Raw genomic sequence first — 21,256 nt, forward strand, 5'->3', positions numbered from 1 at the left:
GAGAAACAGTCTTTTTCCAATTATTTTGAATCACAAGTATGAAGAGCAAACACAAAAACAGTATTTTTCAATACACAATGTCATTTAAAAATGTGCCCGCAAACACACACACAGTTTATACGGTGTGTACTTGTGGATAGCACTGGCATATTGACACAAATAACATGAACCCTCTACTTCCACTATATAATACCCTCTACTCCACTATATAATACTGACATATTACACATCATTTACAGTACTTCCTTATTGCAGTGCCTTCAGAAAGTATTCACACCCCTTGACTTTTTCCTAATTTTGTTGTGTTAAAAAGCGGGATTAAAATGGATTTAATTGTCTTTTTTTTTTGTCAACGATCTACACAAAATACTGTAATGTCAAAGTGGAACAAAAGTTCTATACTTTTTTTTTATTTTTTATTAATGGAAAATAAAACAACCCCTGAGTCAATACATGTTAGAATCACCTTTGGCAGCGATTACAGCTGAGAGTCTTTCTGGGTAAGTCTCTAAGAGCTTTGCACACCTGGATTGTACAATATTTGCCCATTATTCTTTAAAACATTCAAGCACTGTTTGAAGAGTTGGTTGATCATTGCTAGACAGCCATTTTCAAGTCTTGCCATAGATTTTCAAGCCGATTTAAGTAAAAACTGTAACTAGGCCACTCAGGAACATTCAATATTGTCTTGATAAGCAACTCCAGCGTATATATATATATATATATATATACACTGCTCAAAAAAATAAAGGGAACACTAAAATAACACATCCTAGATCTGAATGAATGAAATCATCTTATTAAATACTTTTTTCTTTACATAGTTGAATGTGCTGACAACAAAATCACACAAAAATTATCAATGGAAATCAAATTTATCAACCCATGGAGGTCTGGATTTGGAGTCACCCTCAAAATTAAAGTGGTAAACCACACTACAGGCTGATCCAACTTTGATGTAATGTCCATAAAACAAGTCAAAATGAGGCTCAGTAGTGTGTGTGGCCTCCACGTGCCTGTATGACCTCCCTACAAAGCCTGGGCATGCTCCTGATGAGGTGGCGGATGGTCTCCTGAGGGCTCTCCTCCCAGACCTGGACTAAAGCATCCGCCAACTCCTGGACAGTCTGTGGTGCAACGTGGCGTTGGTGGATGGAGCGAGACATGATGTCCCAGATGTGCTCAATTGGATTCAGGTCTGGGGAACAGGCAGGCCAGTCCATAGCATCAATGCCTTCCTCTTGCAGGAACTGCTGACACACTCCAGCCACATGAGGTCTAGCATTGTCTTGCATTAGGAGGAACCCAGGGCCAACCGCACCAGCATATGGTCTCACAAGGGGTCTGAGGATCTCATCTCGGTACCTAATGGCAGTCAGGCTACCTCTGGCGAGCACATGTAGGGCTCTGCGGCCCCCCAAAGAAATGCCACCCCACACCATGACTGACCCACCGCCAAACCGGTTATGCTGGAGGATGTTGCAGGCAGCAGAACGTTCTCCACGGCGTCTCCAGACTCTGTCACGTCTGTCACGTGCTCAGTGTGAACCTGCTTTCATCTGTGAAGAGCACAGGGTGCCAGTGGCGAATTTGCCAATCTTGGTGTTCTCTGGCAAATGCGAAACGTCCTGCACGGTGTTGGGTTGTAAGCACAACCCCCACCTGTGGACGTCGGGCCCTCATACCACCCTCATGGAGTCTGTTTCTGACCGTTTGAGCAGACACATGCACATTTGTGGCCTGCTGGAGGTCATTTTGCAGGGCTCTGGCAGTGCTCCTCCTGCTCCTCCTTGCACAAAGGCGGAGGTAGCAGTCCTGCTGCTGGGTTCTTGCCCTCCTACGGCCTCCTCCACGTCTCCTGATGTACTGGCCTGTCTCCTGGTAGCGCCTCCATGCTCTGGACACTACGCTGACAGACACAGCAAACCTTCTTGCCACAGCTCGCATTGATGTGCCATCCTAGATGAGCTGCACTACCTGAGCCACTTGTGTGGGTTGTAGACTCTGTCTCATGCTACCACTAGAGTGAAAGCACCGCCAGCATTCAAAAGTGACCAAAACATCAGCCAGGAAGCATAGGAACTGAGAAGTGGTCTGTGGTCACCACCTGCAAAACCAGTCCTTTATTGGGGGTGTCTTGCTAATTGCCTATAATTTCCACCTGTTGTCTATTCCATTTGCACAACAGCATGTGAAATGTATTGTCAATCAGCGTTGCTTCCTAAGTGGACAGTTTGATTTCACAGAAGTGTGATTGACTTGGAGTTACATTGTGTTGTTTAAGTGTTCCCTTTATTTTTTTGAGCAGTGTATATACAGTGGGGAGAACAAGTATTTGATACACTGCCGATTTTGCAGGTTTTCCTACTTACAAAGCATGTAGAGGTCTGCAATTGTTATCATAGGTACACTTCAACTGTGAGAGACGGAATCTAAAACAAAAATCCAGAAAATCACATTGTATGATTTTTAAGTAATTCATTTGCATTTTATTGCATGGCACAAGTATTTGATCACCTACCAACCAGTAAGAATTCCGGCTCTCACAGACCTGTTAGTTTTTCTTTAAGAAGCCCACCTGTTCTCCACTCATTACCTGTATTAACTGCACCTGTTTGAACTCGTTACCTGTATAAAAGACACCTGTCCACACACTCAATCAAACAGACTCCAACCTCTCCACAATGGCCAAGACCAGAGAGCTGTGTAAGGACATCAGGGATAAAATTGTAGACCTGCACAAGGCTGGGATGGGCTACAGGACAATAAGCAAACAGCTTGGTGAGAAGGCAACAACTGTTGGCACAATTATTAGAAAATGGAAGAAGTTCAAGATGACGGTCAATCATCCTCGGTCTGGGGCTCCATGCAAGATCTCACCTCGTGGGGCATCAATGATCATGAGGAAGGTGAGGGATCAGCCCAGAACTACACGGCAGGACCTGGTCAATTACCTGAAAAGAGCTGGGACCACAGTCTCAAAGAAAACCATTAGTAACACACTACGCCGTCATGGATTAAAATCCTGCAGCGCACGCAAGGTCCCCCTGCTCAAGCCAGCGCATGTCCAGGCCCGTCTGAAGTTTGCCAATGACCATCTGGATGATCCAGAGGAGGAATGGGAGAAGGTCATGTGGTCTGATGAGACAAAAATAGAGCTTTTTGGTCTAAACTCCACTCGCCGTGTTTGGAGGAAGAAGAAGGATGAGTACAACCCTAAGAACACCATCCCAACCGTGAAGCATAGAGGTGGAAACATCATTCTTTGGGGATGCTTTTCTGCAAAGGGGACAGGACGACTGCACCGTATTGAGGGGAGGATGGATGGGGCCATGTATCGCAAGATCTTGGCCAACAACCTCCTTCCCTCAGTAAGAGCATTGAAGATGGGTCGTGGCTGGGTCTTCCAGCATGACAACGACCCGAAACACACAGCCAGGGCAACTAAGGAGTGGCTCCGTAAGAAGCATCTCAAGGTCCTGGAGTGGCCTAGCCAGTCTCCAGACCTGAACCCAATAGAAAATCTTTGGAGGGAGCTGAAAGTCCGTATTGCCCAGCGACAGCCCCGAAACCTGAAGGATCTGGAGAAGGTCTGTATGGAGGAGTGGGCCAAAATCCCTGCTGCAGTGTGTGCAAACCTGGTCAAGACCTACAGGAAACGTATGATCTTTGTAATTGCAAACAAAGGTTTCTGTACCAAATATTAAGTTCTGCTTTTCTGATGTATCAAATACTTATGTCATGCAATAAAATGCAAATTAATTGCTTAAAAATCATACAATGTGATTTTCTGGATTTTTGTTTTAGATTCCGTCTCTCACAGTTGAAGTGTACCTATGATAAAAATTACAGACCTCTACATGCTTTGTAAGTAGGAAAACCTGCAAAATCGGCAGTGTATCAAATACTTGTTCTCCTCACTGTATATATATATATATACACTACCGTTCAAAAGTTTGGGGTCACTTAGAAAACACCAGTCTCAACGTCAACAGTGAAGAGGCGACTCTGGGATGCTGACCTTCTAGGCAGAGTTGCAAAGAAAAAGCCATATCTCAGACTGGCCAATAAAAATAAAATATTAAGATGGGCAGTCTGAGATATGGCTTTTTCTTTGCAACTCTGCCTAGAAGGTCAGCATCCCAGAGTCGCCTCTTCACTGTTGACGTTGAGACTGGTGTTTTGCGGGTACTATTTAATGAAGCTGCCAGTTGAGGACCTGTGAGGCACCTGTTTGTCAAACTAGACACTCTAATGTATTTGTCCTCTTGCTCAGTTGTGCACCGGGTCCTCCCACTTCTTTATTTTCTGGTTAGAGCCAGTTTGCGCTGTTCTGTGAAGGGAGTAGTACACAGCGCTGAACGAGATCTTCAGTTTCTTGGCAATTTCTCGCATAGAATAGCCTTCATTTCTCAGAACAAGAATAGACTGACGAGTTTCAGAAGAAAGTTCTCTGTTTCTGGCCATTTTGAGCCTGTAATCGAACCCACAATTGCTGATGCTCCAGATACTCAACTAGTCTCAAGAAGGCCAGTTTAATTGCTTCTTTAATCAGCACAACAATTTTCAGCTTTGCTAACATAATTGCAAAAGGGTTTTCAAATGATCAATTAGCCTTTTAAAATGATAAACTTGGATTAGCAAACACAACGTGCCATTGCAACACAGGACTGATGGTTGCTGATAATGGGCCTCTGTACACCTATGTAGATATTCCATAAAAAATCAGCCGTTTCCAGCTACAATAGCCATTTACAACATTAACAATGTCTACACTGTATTTCTGATCAATTTTATTTTATTTTAAATGGACAAAAAAATAGCTTTTCTTTCGAAAACAAGGACATTTCTATGTGACCCCAACGGTAGTGGATATATATATGTGTATGTATATGTATATATATATATATATATATATATATATATATATATATACTATATAAACACCGCTCTAGCTCTGCCACCTTTCACAGCAGATGTGGAAGTGTGACATTGGTGGATGCGTTGGATTGAGACACATCCTGATGGATTGAGACACATCCTGATGGATTGAGACATATCCTGATGGATTGAGACACATCCTGATGGATTTTGAAGGGGATTATTTTATTCTGTTTCGGTGCGTCAATCGACTCTAGGGGTTTTTAAACACTATTATTGCACACAGAGTGAGTCCATGCAACTCATTATGAGACTTGTTAAGCACATTTTTACTCCTGAACTTATTTAGGCTTGTTTAGACATTTCAGCTTTTCATTTCTAAAACATAATTCCACTTTGACATTATGGGGTATTGTGTGTAGATCAGTGAGACAAAATCTCAATTCAATCCATTTTTAATTCAGGCTGTAACACAACAAAATGTGGAAAAAGTCAAGGGGTGTGAATACTTTCTGAAGGCACTATATCTCAGGCCTATGAGCTTTTTGTGCATCAATTTGGTGTTTGGTCTAGTGTTCAATAATACAGAATGTTTTTTTTAAATATATCTTTATTGCCTTTATCAAACAAGCACACATCCTATCAAATACAGTTTTCACATTAACATTTTCACACAGTACTGTACTTCATGATAAAATACTGAGAAGAAGTTTCCCAAATGCTCACCTTCCCTCATCTTTGTGAAATACCTAAAGGGGGATGTTCAGGGTTTTACAACTTGATTCTAGATGGTTCCTCACCCTGAAAGTATTCTATGGGCCAGGAAAACTGTAATCCCTGGTTCGGTTTTCTTTAAACAGCCTAAAATCCCCAGAAGGAAGTTCAACTGCACATTCAGCACACACAACATTCTATAATCGAATGATTGAATGAATCACAGCTGTTTGTGTTGCCTGTAGCATAGACATACCTTGAACCGGGAACTCAGGAAGGAACACTCCCCCAATATTGACCAAAGACCCAAACGGCGTTCCATAGTAAATAGCCATGTCTTTGCCTTGCATGAGAGCACTTTCATTAAAAACCTAATGAGTTTCGTTTGGTTTCACCCAGTAAACACTGTATAAATTATAACATTACTTAAAAATGTGCTTGAATGTGAAACTGTAACAATACTTTTCCCCCCACAGTGCAGGTTCCACAGTGCAGATTTGATTGAATTCCAACCCGGTCTTTAATGATCAAATATTACAGAAATGCATGGAAAAATGAAAAAGGAATGCTTCTGATGAGAATAAGTGTTTCAGCGTCACACCTTTAGTTCAGATTGTGAGCTAACATTTTCCCCTTAACTAAACAACAGACTTTAATAACCATTTCCCTTAATAACATGACCCTCTCTGAAACTGTGGTTTCTAGCTATTGGAGGCAGCAGGTGGAATGCTCTCCAGGCTCAAATCCTACTCCATACCCATACCTGGCCGAAAAAAGGTGCCCCAACACACCCTCCTCCCTCCTCTTAACCCCCACAGTGGTTACAGTAGGCCTCGTGCATCCCCCAACCCTTAACACTCAAAAAGTGTGATTTTGCTAAAGTGTGGATTGCTACATACTAACACCCCTCTGAAACTTACCTGCACTCTTTCCTCCATTCATATCCCCCTCACATTCCCCCAAGAAATGAAAGGTTGGAATAGACGACCTTAGAAATGTAACCAATTGAATGTGGCCGACTAACTTAGAGCTCAATTAAATCCGTATCGCGGAAGTTCTGCGCTATAGCGCGATTGAAATTTAAAGGTAATTTCCGATTGAGCCGGCGTATGTGGTCCTCTGTAGCTCAGCTGGTAGAGCATGGCGCTTGCAACGCCAAGGTAGTGGGTTCGATCCCCGGCACCACCCATACATTTAAAAAAATGTATGCACGCATGACTGTAAGTCGCTTTGGATAAAAGCGTCTGCTAAATGGCATATTATATTATATTATTATTATTATATGCAGTGTTTACCATGAATGCAGTCTCCGCGAACCTTATAGCGCTGAACTTCCGCGATACAGATTTAATCAAGCCCTTAAAGGGACAGTCCGCATGATTGACATCATCATACACGACAGGTCTTACTACATACAAACTAACATCTTCCTAATGTGGAAATGGGAGAGCGCAAATTGTGAAGACCCATTAATGGTAGTCTTGTCAGATTTGAATTGTGACTATGTTGTTGTCTGTAAGTAGGAAGTCACCTTGGTGTGAATGATGTCATCTTGATGAGTGTACCTTTAATATAGTATCACTGCGCTACATGATTTTGAGAAAGGCCCATAATAATAAATCAACGAATGAATCAACAATGCAATATGTTCAGACAACATTTGGAATTTCACGCTTATGATTTAAAAAGTGAAATAAAAATGACAATTGACTCGTAGAATTACTTCCGGTTGATGTTCATGTTACGTTGATTATTCATCATGATCTCAAACTGTGAGAATTAATTATGTCTTTCTTGACAAGAACATTATAATTTAATATAATTCACAGTTTATAAAGTGATGCAATCTTCCTTTATCCAAAGATCTTTACTCTTTTGAAATTCTGTTTTAACATTTAATCATTGAGGACTGGCCTGAGTCAAACAGACATCATTACAGTCTATTAGAACTTTTACACCACCTAGAGATCACTTTGGTGAATTACAAAACCCTTCTGAAAACATTGAAGTCTCATAGTACTCTGTAGTCTCTTGTTTATAATTGCAGAAAAATTAGATATTGCTTCCATAGAGATTAAGTTGTGAGGAAGTGAACCAGTTCAGTTGTTGGTGTTCAGTCCCATGGGATTACATTTCTCAAGTGGTAGTTAAGCTAAGGAACGCTTCCTAATTTAGGCATGCCATGCCTTAAAGCAGGGGTAAGGGACAAATGGTCAGTGAGCCATTTGGTGCCCGATTCATGTCTGAAACCAGCCCACAAGAGAGTTAAGTCTACTGTAATTAATGCGGTTTGGCTGCAGACTTTTTTAGGCTGCAATACTGGCTCTTGGTTACATTTGTTCCCTATCCCTCCTTCAAATGCATGTATTTAAAGTTCCTGACATCTGCCCTTGGTTTTCCCTTTTACCTTCTGCGTGAATCATTCATTCCGTTTTACTTTTTTTGTTGTTGTTGATGCAGTCTCTTCTCCTTCATGGATTCCCTTGTATTGCAGTGACCTGCACACTGAGACACAAATCAATGAAAAAAATGTATTCAGTTGTATATCTACATTGTAGGTCTACATTGATATAAACAAGCCTGGCTACCCAAACTCCTTGCTCTGGCCAAACACTAGGCCACGTCCACGGACGTTAGTTTCTTCTCCGCAATGAGTCTGGATCTGAGTACCTCCCCAACGATTTCTAGAACGCAAACACATTCTAACCGTTCTGATTGGTCCCAGAAACCGATGGGTTGGGCCAGAGCCTGAACACACGTGGCAGCTTTTTGAAAATTCGTCATTGGCTTTGATACTCTGATTGGTTAGAGACGATCCAATCACTGACTTTGTTTTGTACAACAACCCCTCATTTTGACGTCACCACAAAATGACTTCAACGATAGTAGTGAGTATGTAGCGAACATAGAGCAGCGGAAATAATGATGTTTGAGTCATCAGGCAACATGTGACACGATGTACCTTAAGACTATTTTGTGACAGTAGCTTTTCTTCACATTCACAGCATACTACTTGAGTCAAGGATGTCACTAGGAGAAAGATGTCTAATTTAGGAGTACACACATTTGAATTAGCGTTTTAACTCCATTTGGAAAACCAAATTGAAATGAGAGAAACATGTTTGTGTTTTTACTGGATAGTAATCTCCAGTGACCCCCCCCCCCCCCCACCACCCCACCTTTCACCTTTAATCAATCACCTGATGACATCATCTACAGTGAGATGTTTGAATTTGGAGAAGAAATATGGCTTTCATGCACAGCCAAAAAAGTGATTCAAAGTATTCTGAAGGTGACAAACAACAACCAAACAATGTGAAGCCCCCATTTAAAGTCCACACAAATTGCAACCTAATCAACAGTGGTGTATTTTGATCACTGAAATAAGTGTACCATGAAGGAGACAGAGATTGGTGTTCTGCTTGAGAAGGTCATGGGGCGTTTATGCTTTTGTGTCAATCAATCAACCAACTAATCAAACCATTTCAGTTAACATTCCGGCAGTGTTCTCTCCAAATTATCTATGTACCATCAATATTATTTGTACCTTGACCCCTCTCTTATTGTATCCGGTAATAGGGCAGGGTCAACTCTCTCAGCAAAACCACAGATAATCTCAACCCTTATGACACCAGGGCTTCAAATAATATGGTCAGCAAAGGTGAGTGATGGGAGGGGTCATAACCCTTGAGACAAATCCTGTTTGGAGTGGCCCACTCTTATATATTTTTGATGTACTGATGCAGCCCAAAGTTGTATTGAATTTTAATTGAATCGAAATTGATGTTATCACACCGTATGGGGTGTGTGTCCTGTCTCAAACAGAGTGCATGCCAATGGACACAGAGGTGTACGAGAGTCCATATGCTGACCCAGACGAGCTGAGGACCTCCACTGTGGACCGCAAACAGCTCTTCCTGGAAGATGGAGAGTTGGGCTCTGGGAACTTTGGAACTGTGATGAGGGGCATGTACAAAATGAGGAAGTATGTCAACTTCACAGCTTAAAAATGAAAATATGAATTTCTGTTTCCAATTACATATTCTTAAAAAAAAAATGAAAGGGATAGTCCACAAAAAAATCCAACCTAATATGATTCTGATTAATAATATTTCCCATACGTAGAATAGACACCACTGCTAAGTCAACCGTCGATACCACTAAACCAGCTGTTATAGTTCAGCGACAACAATTACATCATGTCTTCATGCGGGTGATGTCACTGCATAAGACTAAGCTAGCTAAGGTTAGCTGACCTCCGCTGCAGTAGCATCTGGTAGCTAATTGAACGTTAATAAGAGTTCAAAATGTCCAGTGTTTCTGTGTTCACATTTAGACATCTTTAGACATTCAGAATGAGGGCAATTACAAAAATTGATTTTTTTAAATTTTATATACACTGTATATGTATATATGTTACAACTTCCCCCGGTCTCCCTTTTCTAATAGTGAGCGCCCAACTTTCAAAACATTTCCCCCACTCTTTCCTTACAGAAAATTAAGGAAATTCTGACGAGCGATAAGTTTGAGAATATTTTTCAATGAAAGTAAAGGACAGTAATGATACCAGTAAAATAGGAGGCCAAGGTTTCAATAGGCAAAAATATATTCATGTGTCATCAAAGGAGTGTGGGTATTTGGCCTGGCAAAGCGATTTTATGCTCTGACTGACTCCTCTGGTTTTGTCTGGTCTCGGAAAATGATGAGTCCTCATTGTCCGAGGCTGAGTTAAGACCAAGTAAAAATGTATCCGACACCAAGACAAGACCGAGACACTCAATATGTGGTCTTGAGAATGGACTGTAGATTGGCCTACAACACTGCTAGGATGCTGCAGCAGAGGTCAGACAGCTAGAAAGCATCACAAATTGGTGAAATAACCTGAAATGATTGATGCCACTAATAGCATCCCTCCCTGTCAAAATAAAAGTAAAGAAAAAAATTACTCAACTATAACTGCTCAACTTTTCTGTAACAGTTACCATTTCAGTTAGTTATAAAGTAGCTAGCTTCAAATTCAAGTTTAGACTTTGTCCCAGAGGGAAATTGGTTTTGCATCAAGGAGCACATAAAAAAAAATATATACATGAATCACAATGATACTGAATACAAAGGAACTACATACAATGCTAGTGCATCAGGCATGGGAGCCATCAAAATACTGTAAATATAACAATACTAATTATCGACATTACAGCAACAATAGTCCAAAGTTACATAGAAGGTAAGTAAAGTGCACAGTGCAACATTCTCAAAAACATCACGTCAACATCATCGTTCAAAATATGCTGACCATAAGCTTTGCACTGAGCAGTGACATCACCTTCATCTCTCCATTACCCCAGGACAGAGAAGCCGGTGGCAGTGAAGATCCTGAAGAACGATGACAACAACCCGGCAGTGAAGGAGGAGATGCTGCGGGAAGCCAACGTCATGCAGCAGCTGGACAACCCGTACATCGTCCGCATGATCGGCATCTGCGAGGCCGAGAGCCTCATGCTGGTCATGGAGCTGGCCGAACTGGGGCCACTCCACAAGTACCTCCAGAGGCACAAGTACGTTCCCTTCCCTCAGTCAGTCTCTCTCTTCGGTAGTACAGCCCTCAGTCTCACAATTATGGTGTAAGGCCAAATCCCAAACCTACGCCCCTTAAACATTTTTAAAGAATCCAAACTGAGTTCGCACACCTGTGTTCTAGAATGTCTATTGGCATTCATACTTTTTTCGAATTCTCACCCGCGGCTCAATTATTTATCCGTCATCACATTTACGTAGTTGAATGGCAGCATTTTCGGGAGGTGCACGGTCAGGCTGTTCAACCCCGGCAGACGGTGGTCGCAGAGCTGCGTAGCTACTGTATGTCACAATGGGCCACAGGACTCTGGATCACGTCTCAGCCTCCTGGGCTAGCACCCTGTACAGCAATATGGCGGAAGGTGACCTCTTACTTAAGCAACGTTAACATTTATGCGACGCTGGCTAAATGGAGAAGCTGTCCAGCGAACAAGTGATATTTGATTTTGGGTTCTAAGGGATTACTTCCTTCGCTGACCCTTAAAACCCCAAAACCAAAATCTTCATCTCAGCGCTACACACAGGGGTGTCAAACTCATTCCATGGAGGGCCTAGTGTCTGCTAGTTTTAGTTTTTTCCCTTTCAATTTGTGTCCAATTAAGACCTAGACAACCAGGTGAGGGGAGTTCCTAACTCATCAATTAAGACCTAGACAACCAGGTGAGGGGAGTTCCTAACTCATCAATTAAGACCTAGACAACCAGGTGAGGGGAGTTCCTAACTCATCAATTAAGACCTAGACAACCAGGTGAGGGGAGTTCCTAACTCATCAATTAAGTCCTAGACAACCAGGTGAGGGGAGTTCCTAACTCATCAATTAAGACCTAGACAACCAGGTGAGGGGAGTTCCTAACTCATCAATTAAGACCTAGACAACCAGGTGAGGGGAGTTCCTAACTCATCAGGGACCTTAATTGAGCAATCAAGTACAAGGGAGGAGCGAAAAGCTGCAGACACTCGGTCCTTGAGGACTGGAGTTTGACACCTGAGATACAGTATAATGCGGTGTTCAGTGTCACTTACAGCCATTGTTCCTGTCCACAGACAGATCTCCATTAAGAACATCACAGAACTGGTGCACCAGGTTGCTATGGGCATGAAATACCTGGAGGAGCACAACTTTGTGCACAGGGACCTTGCGGCCAGGAACGTCCTGCTGGTCACCCAGCACTATGCCAAGATCAGCGACTTTGGCCTGTCCAAGGCTCTCACAGAGGAGGAGAACTACTATAAGGTATTCCAATTCAGATATAATTATTGTTGCGCCTGGTGACCCCCTGGTGACCCCCTGGTGACAGGGGTTTGAATCTCAGTTCTGACTGTCTGTGCCTAATCTTCTAATGTCTATCGCCGATTTTACTTCTAATTGTCCTGTCATAAAAATCTATCAAATATGGTATGAAAGGAGTTTGGAACTCCTAAAAAGTTATCCTAAAAAAAGGAAATGATTATCACGTCAACTGAGTTTTGACCTTTAGTGAACTATAGGAAATCTCTATTGAACCTTTATTTATCCAGATAAAATAACTTTTGAAGAGAGACTGTCCAAAATGACAGCAGGGTAAACACTTCTACAGTAATGTGGGTTATCTCAGATGTCCTTATAGGTCCAATGCAGCCTCTTTTATCTCAATATGAAATAATTTCTGAGTAACAAGTAGGTACCTTACTGTCATTGTTTTGAATCAAAATGGTCAAAAATAAACAAAAATAGCTTCTTAGCAAAGAGCATTTTCTCAAGCAAGATTTTTGCTAGGACTGTCTGGGAGTGGTCTGAGTGGGGAGGGGGAAAATGAAAAATAGTTGTAATTGGCAGAGAGGTTTGGAACTCTTTCTTATTGGTCTATTAACTAATTGACCACCTGGTGATGTCACCAGGCAGGCCAAAACTCCCTCCCAGGCTGACATTTCAGGCGGTCTTTTCAAACAGCTCTTACACTAAAAAAGGGGCATTATATCATTTTCACAATCTCACAGTATTATTCCAAACTCATTGTGTGGAAATGTATATAAAACACAGGACATCTTCCTTTTAATTTCCTCGTCTCCTTTGCATCATAAACACTGTACTGAGAGGACATGATAGGTAGGAAAGCAACAGAGTGAATCCTGTCCATTCGTTTCTCCACACAGTGGTCATGAAGCAGAGGCGACAAGGAATGGAGGACTTAAAAGAGTATTAAGACAAAACCAGACAGGTCTACGTCACCCTGGCTTTGTCCTGATTCTCTACGCTTCTCCCAGAAGTGTGCACGTACACACTCCCAGTCAGGGATTTAACAATGGTGGAAACTTCCTTCAGCCAATGCTTACACCAATCCAATGCTGTCGAATCCATGAGTTGGAGGGTGCAAGTGCACTTTGGGGAGAAGTGTGGGGAATTGGGATGCAGCCACTGCTAATCATGTAATTACCAGTAGCACCGCTAGATGATGACGATGTTTAGTCAGGTTTGGACTAGGTTTTCAGAAAGACAGGAAGTCACAGCCAATGTCAGTTAGACAAATCGTACTCTATTCCCTACAATTCACTGAGAGATCTGAAAAAGTATATATAAAATATAAGTACTATGGCATGAATTACTTAGGTATACTCTAAGTAAGTATATAAATAAGTACCACCCCCTGACAGTGAGCTATTGCCACAGTAGTGCTTTACAGAGTATATATAATGCCCTGTTGTTTGCTTCGACCCTGCTCTCTAGGGTTAGGGTTAATCCATTCCCTGTTGTTTGCTTCGACCCTGCTCTCTAGGGTTAGGGTTAATCCATTCCCTGTTGTTTGCTTCGACCCTGCTCTCTAGGGTTAGGGTTAATCCATTCCCTGTTGTTTGCTTCGACCCTGCTCTCTAGGCAAAAGGCCATGGGAAGTGGCCAGTGAAATGGTACGCCCCAGAGTGTATGAACTATTTCAAGTTCTCCTGTAAGAGTGACGTGTGGAGCTTTGGGGTCCTGATGTGGGAGGCATACACGCTAGGGATGAAACCATACAAGGTACAGTATTTCACCATACAAGGTACAGTATGTCACTCATGCTCCAAAAATGTACCTAGTACATTGGTTGTTACTGTATTTAAATCATTTTCGAAAAGTGTGCTTTAAGAATCATGCTTTGACAATCGTCTAACCCCAGATTAGTTGAAGCAGGCATGCTAGTAGATCTACTGTGCTGGAACAAAAGCCTGCACCCCCTGTGAGTCTCCAGGAGTAGGATGAAATAATTCCGTTTTTTTTACTGAGTGTACAAAACATTAAGAACTGCTCTTTCCATGACATAGACTGACCCAGGTGAATACAGGTGAAAGCTATGATCCCTTATTGATGTCACTTGTTACAGTGAGTGAAAAAAGTATTTGATCCCCTGCTGATTTTGTACGTTTGCCCACTGACAAAGACATGATCAGTCTATAATTTTAATGGTAGGTTTATTTGAACAGTGAGAGACAGAATAACAACAACAAAATCCAGAAAAACGCATGTAAAAAAATTTATGAATTGATTTGCATTTTAATGAGGGAAATAAGTATTTGACCCCTCTGCAAAACATGACTTAGTACTTGGTGGCAAAACCCTTGTTGGCAATCAGAGGTCAGATGTTTCTTGTAGTTGGCCACCAGGTTTGCACACATCTCAGGAGGGATTTTGTTCCACTCCTCTTTGCAGATCTTCTCCAAGTCATTAAGGTTTCGAGGCTGACATTTGGCAACTCGAACCTTCAGCTCCCTCCACAGATTTTCTATGGGATTAAGGTCTGGAGACTGGCTAGGCCACTCCAGGACCTTAATGTGCTTCTTCTTGAGCCGCTCCTTTGTTGCCTTGGTCGTGTGTTTTGGGTCATTGTCATGCTGGAATACCCATCCACAACCCATTTTCAATGCCCTGGCTGAGGGAAGGAGGTTCTCACCCAAGATTTGACAGTACATGGCCCCGTCCATCGTCCCTTTGATGCGGTGAAGTTGTCCTGTCCCCATAGCAGAAAAACACCCCCAAAACATAATGTTTCCACCTCCATGTTTGACGGTGGGGATGGTGTTCTTGGGGTCATAGGCAGCATTCCTCCTCCTCCAAACACGGCGAGTTGAGTTGATGCCAAAGAGCTCCATTCTGGTCTCATCTGACCACAACACTTTCACCCAGTTCTCCTCTGAATCATTCAGATGTTCATTGGCAAACTTCAGACAGCCCTGTATATGTGCTTTCTTGAGCAGGGAGACCTTGCGGGCGCTGCAGGATTTCAGTCCTTCACGGCTTAGTGTGTTACCAATTGTTTTCTTGGTGACTATGGTCCCAGCTGCCTTGAGATCATTGACAAGATCCTCCCGTGTAGTTCTGGGCTGATTCCTCACCGTTCTCATGATCATTGCAACTCCACAAGGTGAGATCTTGCATGGAGCCCCAGGCTGAGGGAGATTGACAGTTCTTTTGTGTTTCTTCCATTTGCGAATAATCGCACCAACTGTTGTCACCTTCTCACCAAGCTGCTTGGCGATGGTCTTGTAGCCCATTCCAGCCTTGTATAGGTCTACAATCTTGTCCCTGACATCCTTGGAGAGCTCTTTGGTCTTGGCCATGGTGGAGAGTTTGGAATCTGATTGATTGATTGCTTCTGTGGACAGGTGTCTTTTATAGAGGTAACAAGCTAAGATTAGGAGCACTCCCTTTAAGAGTGTGCTCCTAATCTCAGCTCGTTACCTGTATAAAAGACACCTGGGAGCCAGAAACCTTTCTGATTGAGAGGGGGTCAAATACTTATTTCCCTCATTAAAATGCAAATCAATTTATAACATTTTTGACATGCGTTTTTCTGGATTTTTTTGTTGTTATTCTGTCTCTCACTGTTCAAATAAACCTACCATTAAAATTATAGACTGATAATTTCTTTGTCAGTGGGCAAACGTACAAAATCAGCAGGGGATCAAATACTTTTTTTCCCTCACCGTAAATCCACTTCAATCAGTGTAGATGAAGGGGAGGAGACAGGTTAAAGAATGATTTTTAAGCCTTGAGACAACTGAGACATGGATTGTGTATGTGTGCCATTCAGAGGGTGAATGGGCAGGACAAAATATGTAAGTGCCTTTGAACGGGGTATGGTAGTGGTGCCAGGCGCGCCGGTTTGTGTCAAGAACTGCAACGCTGCTGGGTTTTTCACGCTCAACAGTTTCCCGTGTGTATCAAGAATGGTCATCCAGCCAACTTGACACAAGCATTTGAGTCAACATGGGCCAGCATCCCTTCGGAAAGCTTTCAACACCTTGTAGTGTCCATGCCCCGACGAATTGAGGCTGTTCTGAAGGCCAAAGGAAGGGGGATTGGGGGTGGGGGTGAAACTCAATATTAGGAAGGTGTTCTTAATGTTTTGTACACTCAGTGTATACAGGGAGTACAATGCATCCTTTGGCCTTTATTTGACATAATGACACATTAAGTGATGGCTTATCTAATAGTCTAAGTCTGAGTCTCAGTCAAAGCACTTTTGCAATGTCTGGCTGTGTCCCAAATGGCACCCTATTCACTATATAGTGCACTACTTTTTAACTAGAGCTCTGTTCAAAAGTAGCGCACTATATAGGGAATAGGGTGCCATTTGGGATGCAGCTTCTGTCTGGTATGCCATTAGTGTCTGAGCAGTGTCATCATGTCACCCTCTGTTCCCCAGGGCATGAAAGGAAACGAGGTGATCCAGATGATTGAGAATGGTGAGCGCATGGAAAGTCCCCCCAACTGTCCCCCGGAGATGTATGACCTCATGAAGAAGTGCTGGACATACAAGTGAGTGAGGAGGGGCCCAAATTACAGATCTAGAATCAGATTACCCGGGAATCAGAAGGGAACGGTAACAATGAGGAGTAGGAATAATATCTGACCCTGGTTCAGTAGTTAGGAGGTCAAATCTAACACTGACCTTAGAACAGGGTTTAGAGGAAACTGTAGCCTATTTCAGCTTATCTGTGGGAAGAAAATATCATCCAAAACCTTGTTACAGTTTCCATACAGTATGACAATGGAGAAAGGGAGATAGCAGAACTGGCCCACAACTTACTATTAAAATTCAGTTCTGAGGCAAAAGTGGATATTACTATCTGGATAGTAGTACTGATTATTGTTGCTTACCTGGCATCTTGTTAATGACCTGGCTCTGGTATAGGACACTAGGCTGTTTACTTATCATTTGTTTATCTCCTACAGGGCGGATGAAAGGCCTGGATTTGCGGTTGTTGAGCCGAGACTGAGGGATTACTACTATGACATATCATCACAATGATCAGTCACCTCAATCAGCAACCAGTGGAGTGGAGCAGGGAATAGAGCATCTGACTATGGACCTCAGGAGATTCTGTCTGCTGTGGGGTGCTAGTGTGGTGCTCTTGGCACCGATGGCTTCTTGGGAGTTCCTCTCATTAAAAAGTGTTATTAAGACAGAGAAACCTGGTCAGTATAGATTTAAAGATTGAACATATTGTAAATTGATTACAAATATCAGTTTTAAACAATGTTGGAAAGTAAATAAAAAATATTGAAACCACTTCATTGAAACACATTTTAGTAATTTAGCCTCTTATCCAAAGCGACTTACAGTTAGTGCATTCATCTTAAGATAGATACAGTGCTTCGCAAAAGTATTCATCCCCCAAAAATTTCCTATTTTGTTGCATTACAACCTGTAATTTAAATGGATTTTAATTTGTATTTCATGTAATGGACATTCACAAAATAGTCCAAATTGGGGAAGTGATATGAAAAAATTAACTTGTTTCAAAAAATAAATAATGGAAAAGTGGTGTGTGCATATGTATTCACCCCCTTTGCTATGAAGCCCCTAAATAAGATCTGGTGCAACCAATTACCTTCAGAAGTCACATAATTAGTTAGATTGCACACAGGTGGACTTTAAGTGTCACATGATGAGACCAAAGATAACCCTGAAGGAGCTGCAAAGCTCCACAGCGGAGATTGGAGTATCTGTCCAAAGTACCACTTTAAGCCATACACTCCACAGAGCTGGGCTTTACGGAAGAGTGGCCAGAAAAAAAGCCATTGCTTAAAGAAAGAAATAAGCAAACACGTTTGGTGTTCACCAAAAGGCATGTGGGAGACTCCCCAAACATATGGAAGAAGGTACTCTGGTCAGATGAGACTAAAATTGAGCTTTTTGGCCATCAAGGAAAACGCTATGTCTGGCGCAAACCCAACACCTCTCATCCCCCCGAGAACACCATCCCCACAGTGAAGCATGGTGGTGGCAGCATCATGCTGTGGGGATGTTTTTCATCAGCAGGGACTGGGAAACTGGTCAGAATTGAAGGAATGATGGATGGCGCTAAATACAGGGAAATTCTTGTGGGAAACCTGTTTCAGTCTTCCAGAGATTTGAGACTGGGACGGAGGTTCACCTTCCAGCAGGACAATGACCCTAAGCATACTGCTAAAGCAACACTTGAATGGTTTAAGGGGAAACATTTAAATGTGTTGGATTGGCCTAGTCAAAGCCCAGACCTCAATCCAATTGTGAATCTATGGTATGACTTAAAGATTGCTGTACACCAGCGGAATCATCCAACTTGAAGGAACTGGAGCAGTTTTGCCTTGAAGAATGGGCAAAAATCCCAATGGCTAGATGTGACAAGCTTATAGAGACATACCCCAAGAGACTTGCAGCTGTAATTGCTGCAAAAGGTGGCGCTACAAAGTATTGACTTTGGGGGGGTGAATAGTTATGCACGCTCAAGTTATCTGTTTTTTTGTCTTATTTCTGGTTGGTTTCACAATAAAAAATAGTTTGCATCTTCAAAGTGGTAGGCATGTTGGTGTAAATCAAATGATACAAACCCCCCAAAAATCCATTTAAATTCCAGGTTGTAAGGCAACAAAATAGGAAAAATGCTAAGGTGGGGTGAATACTTTCGCAAGCCACTGTAGGTGGGACAACCACATGTCGCAGTCATAGTAAGTACATTTTTCCTCAAAGTAGCTATCAGCAAAGTCAGCACTAGTAAGGGGGAAGGAGTCAAGTGTGAGTTCACGATAGGCTTTTTTTAAAATGCTGTGGGATTATTTAAGATACTCTTTGAAGAGGTAAGGTTTCAGATGTTTTCAGAAGTTGGGCAGGGACTGCTGTCCTAGCTTCAGGGGGAAGCTGGTTCCACAATTGGGGTGCCAGGACAGAGAAGAGCTTTGAGGATTTTTTGTTCTGTTTAATGAACTGGAATGTTTTTTTTCTTCTCAATCAATATTGAATTTAAAATAAAACAAGGGGCCTGGTGATTGATTGTATTTCTTTAATCATTACTTTTTTACTTCTCTTTATTGAAATGTTTAAATATTTTTTCCCATGATTCTACTGGAGTTATGTATGAAAATGCTTCCACTTTTTCCTCAGGATGTTATGTTCTGTTTTCCTCATCGTGGTACATATTGTATAATCCAAAGGGCAAAGATATATCTGATGTAAATTATTGCATTTTGGTTAAATACATTCACTGATGATGATTAGAATTAGTGCTAAAAATGAATCAATAAAATTATTTTAAACTGTCTCACTGACTGTTTGACTGGAAATAGAACAACAGAGGGAGAACATTCAACGACTGAACAAAATAAAATAAAAGCACTGATCTATTAAAATATCAATGAATATGCATTGTTGTACTTTTGTGTTTTATGCTTGGAAATAAAATAAAAAATATATATTATCATATACTGTAAAAGGGTTATGGGACCACCTGCAACATGTGGGCTGGAGTTTTACTGTACTACATAGAAAGAGGTGCTATTGCACGTTTGTCACTTACCTTATCCACAGTTTAGAACGATTCCACTACAACGGGTAACTTTGTTGGTTTTACATGCGTTAGGTTAAACTTGACTGCTCTGTCCACACAGGAATGACTTCAGCTGAATAGGTTTAAACCCATTTTGAAGGCTAAAGCGTAGCTATGCTAAAACATGACATTTACAGTTGAAGTCGGAAGTTTACATACACTTAGGTTGGAGTCATTAAAACTAGTTTTTCAACAACTCCACAAATTTCTTGTTAACAAACTATAGTTTTGGCAAGTCGGTTAGGACATCTACTTTGTGCATGACACGAGTCATTTTTCCAACAATTGTTTACAGACAGATTATTTCACTTATAATTCACTGTATCGCAATTCCAGTGGGTCAGAAGTTTACATACACTAAGTTGACTATGCCTTTAAACAGCTTGGAAAATTCCAGAAAATGATGTCATGGCTTTAGAAGCTTCTGATAGGCTAATTGACATCATTTTAGTCAATTGGAGGTGTACCTGTGGATGTATTTCAAGGCCTACCTTCAAACTCAGTGCCTCTTTGCTTGACATCATGGGAAAATCAAAAGAAATCAGCCAAGACCTCAGAAAAAAAAAGGTAGACCTCCACAAGTCTGGTTCATCCTTGGGAGCAATTTCCAAATGCCTGAAGGTACCAAGTTCATCTGTACAAACAATAATACGCAAGTATAAACACCATGGGACCACGCACCCATCATACCGCTCAGGAAGGAGATGCGTTCTGTCTCCTAGAGATGAACGTACTTTGGTGCGAAAAATGCAAATCAATCCCAGAACAACAGCAAAGGACCTTGTGAAGATGCTGGAGGAAACAGGTACAAAAGTATCTATATCCACAGTAAAACGAGTCCTATATCGACATAACCTGAAAGGCCGCTCAGCAAGGAAGAAGCCACTGCTCCAAAACCACCATAAAAAGCCAGACTAAAGTTTGCAACTGCACATGGCGACAAAGATCATACTTTTTGGAGAAATGTCCTCTGGTCTGATGAAACAAAATTAGAACTGTTTGGCCATAATGACCATCGTTATGTTTGGAGGAAAAAGGGGGTTGCTTGCAAGCTGAAGAACACCATCCCAACCGTGAAGCATGGGGGTGGCAGCAACATGCTGTGGGGGTGCTTTGCTGCAGGAGGGACTGGGGCACTTCACAAAATAGATGGCATCATGTTGAAGGAAACTTATGTGGATGTATTGAAGCAACATCTCAAGACATCAGTCAGGAAGTTAAAGCTTGGTCCCAAATGGGTCTTCCAAATGGACAATGGCCCCAAGCA

At 41.9% G+C, this 21,256-nt stretch overlaps 1 protein-coding gene across 2 annotated transcripts in view; it reads left to right on the forward strand.

Annotated features, from left to right (window-relative positions):
- syk (spleen tyrosine kinase) overlaps positions 1-17,925 on the forward strand; it is a 39,146-nt gene extending 21,221 nt beyond the window's left edge. The window contains exons 7-14 of one of the 2 annotated variants that reach the window (XM_084160963.1): positions 6,301-6,372; positions 9,175-9,256; positions 9,421-9,580; positions 10,941-11,150; positions 12,214-12,403; positions 14,021-14,161; positions 16,827-16,939; positions 17,357-17,907. In XM_084160963.1, the coding sequence (XP_084017089.1) occupies positions 6,301-6,372; positions 9,175-9,256; positions 9,421-9,580; positions 10,941-11,150; positions 12,214-12,403; positions 14,021-14,161; positions 16,827-16,939; positions 17,357-17,432 (1,044 nt within the window). In that variant the 3' untranslated portion in view covers positions 17,433-17,907. Of the gene's footprint in view, positions 1-6,300; positions 6,373-9,174; positions 9,257-9,420; positions 9,581-10,940; positions 11,151-12,213; positions 12,404-14,020; positions 14,162-16,826; positions 16,940-17,356 lie in introns of both variants that reach the window. The other variant, XM_084160964.1, reaches the window with a different exon arrangement.
- Positions 17,926-21,256: the final 3,331 nt, after the last annotated feature.

This window comes from Coregonus lavaretus, assembly GCF_964263955.1.
Source record: "Coregonus lavaretus genome assembly, chromosome: 4".
Taxonomy (NCBI): domain Eukaryota; kingdom Metazoa; phylum Chordata; class Actinopteri; order Salmoniformes; family Salmonidae; genus Coregonus; species Coregonus lavaretus.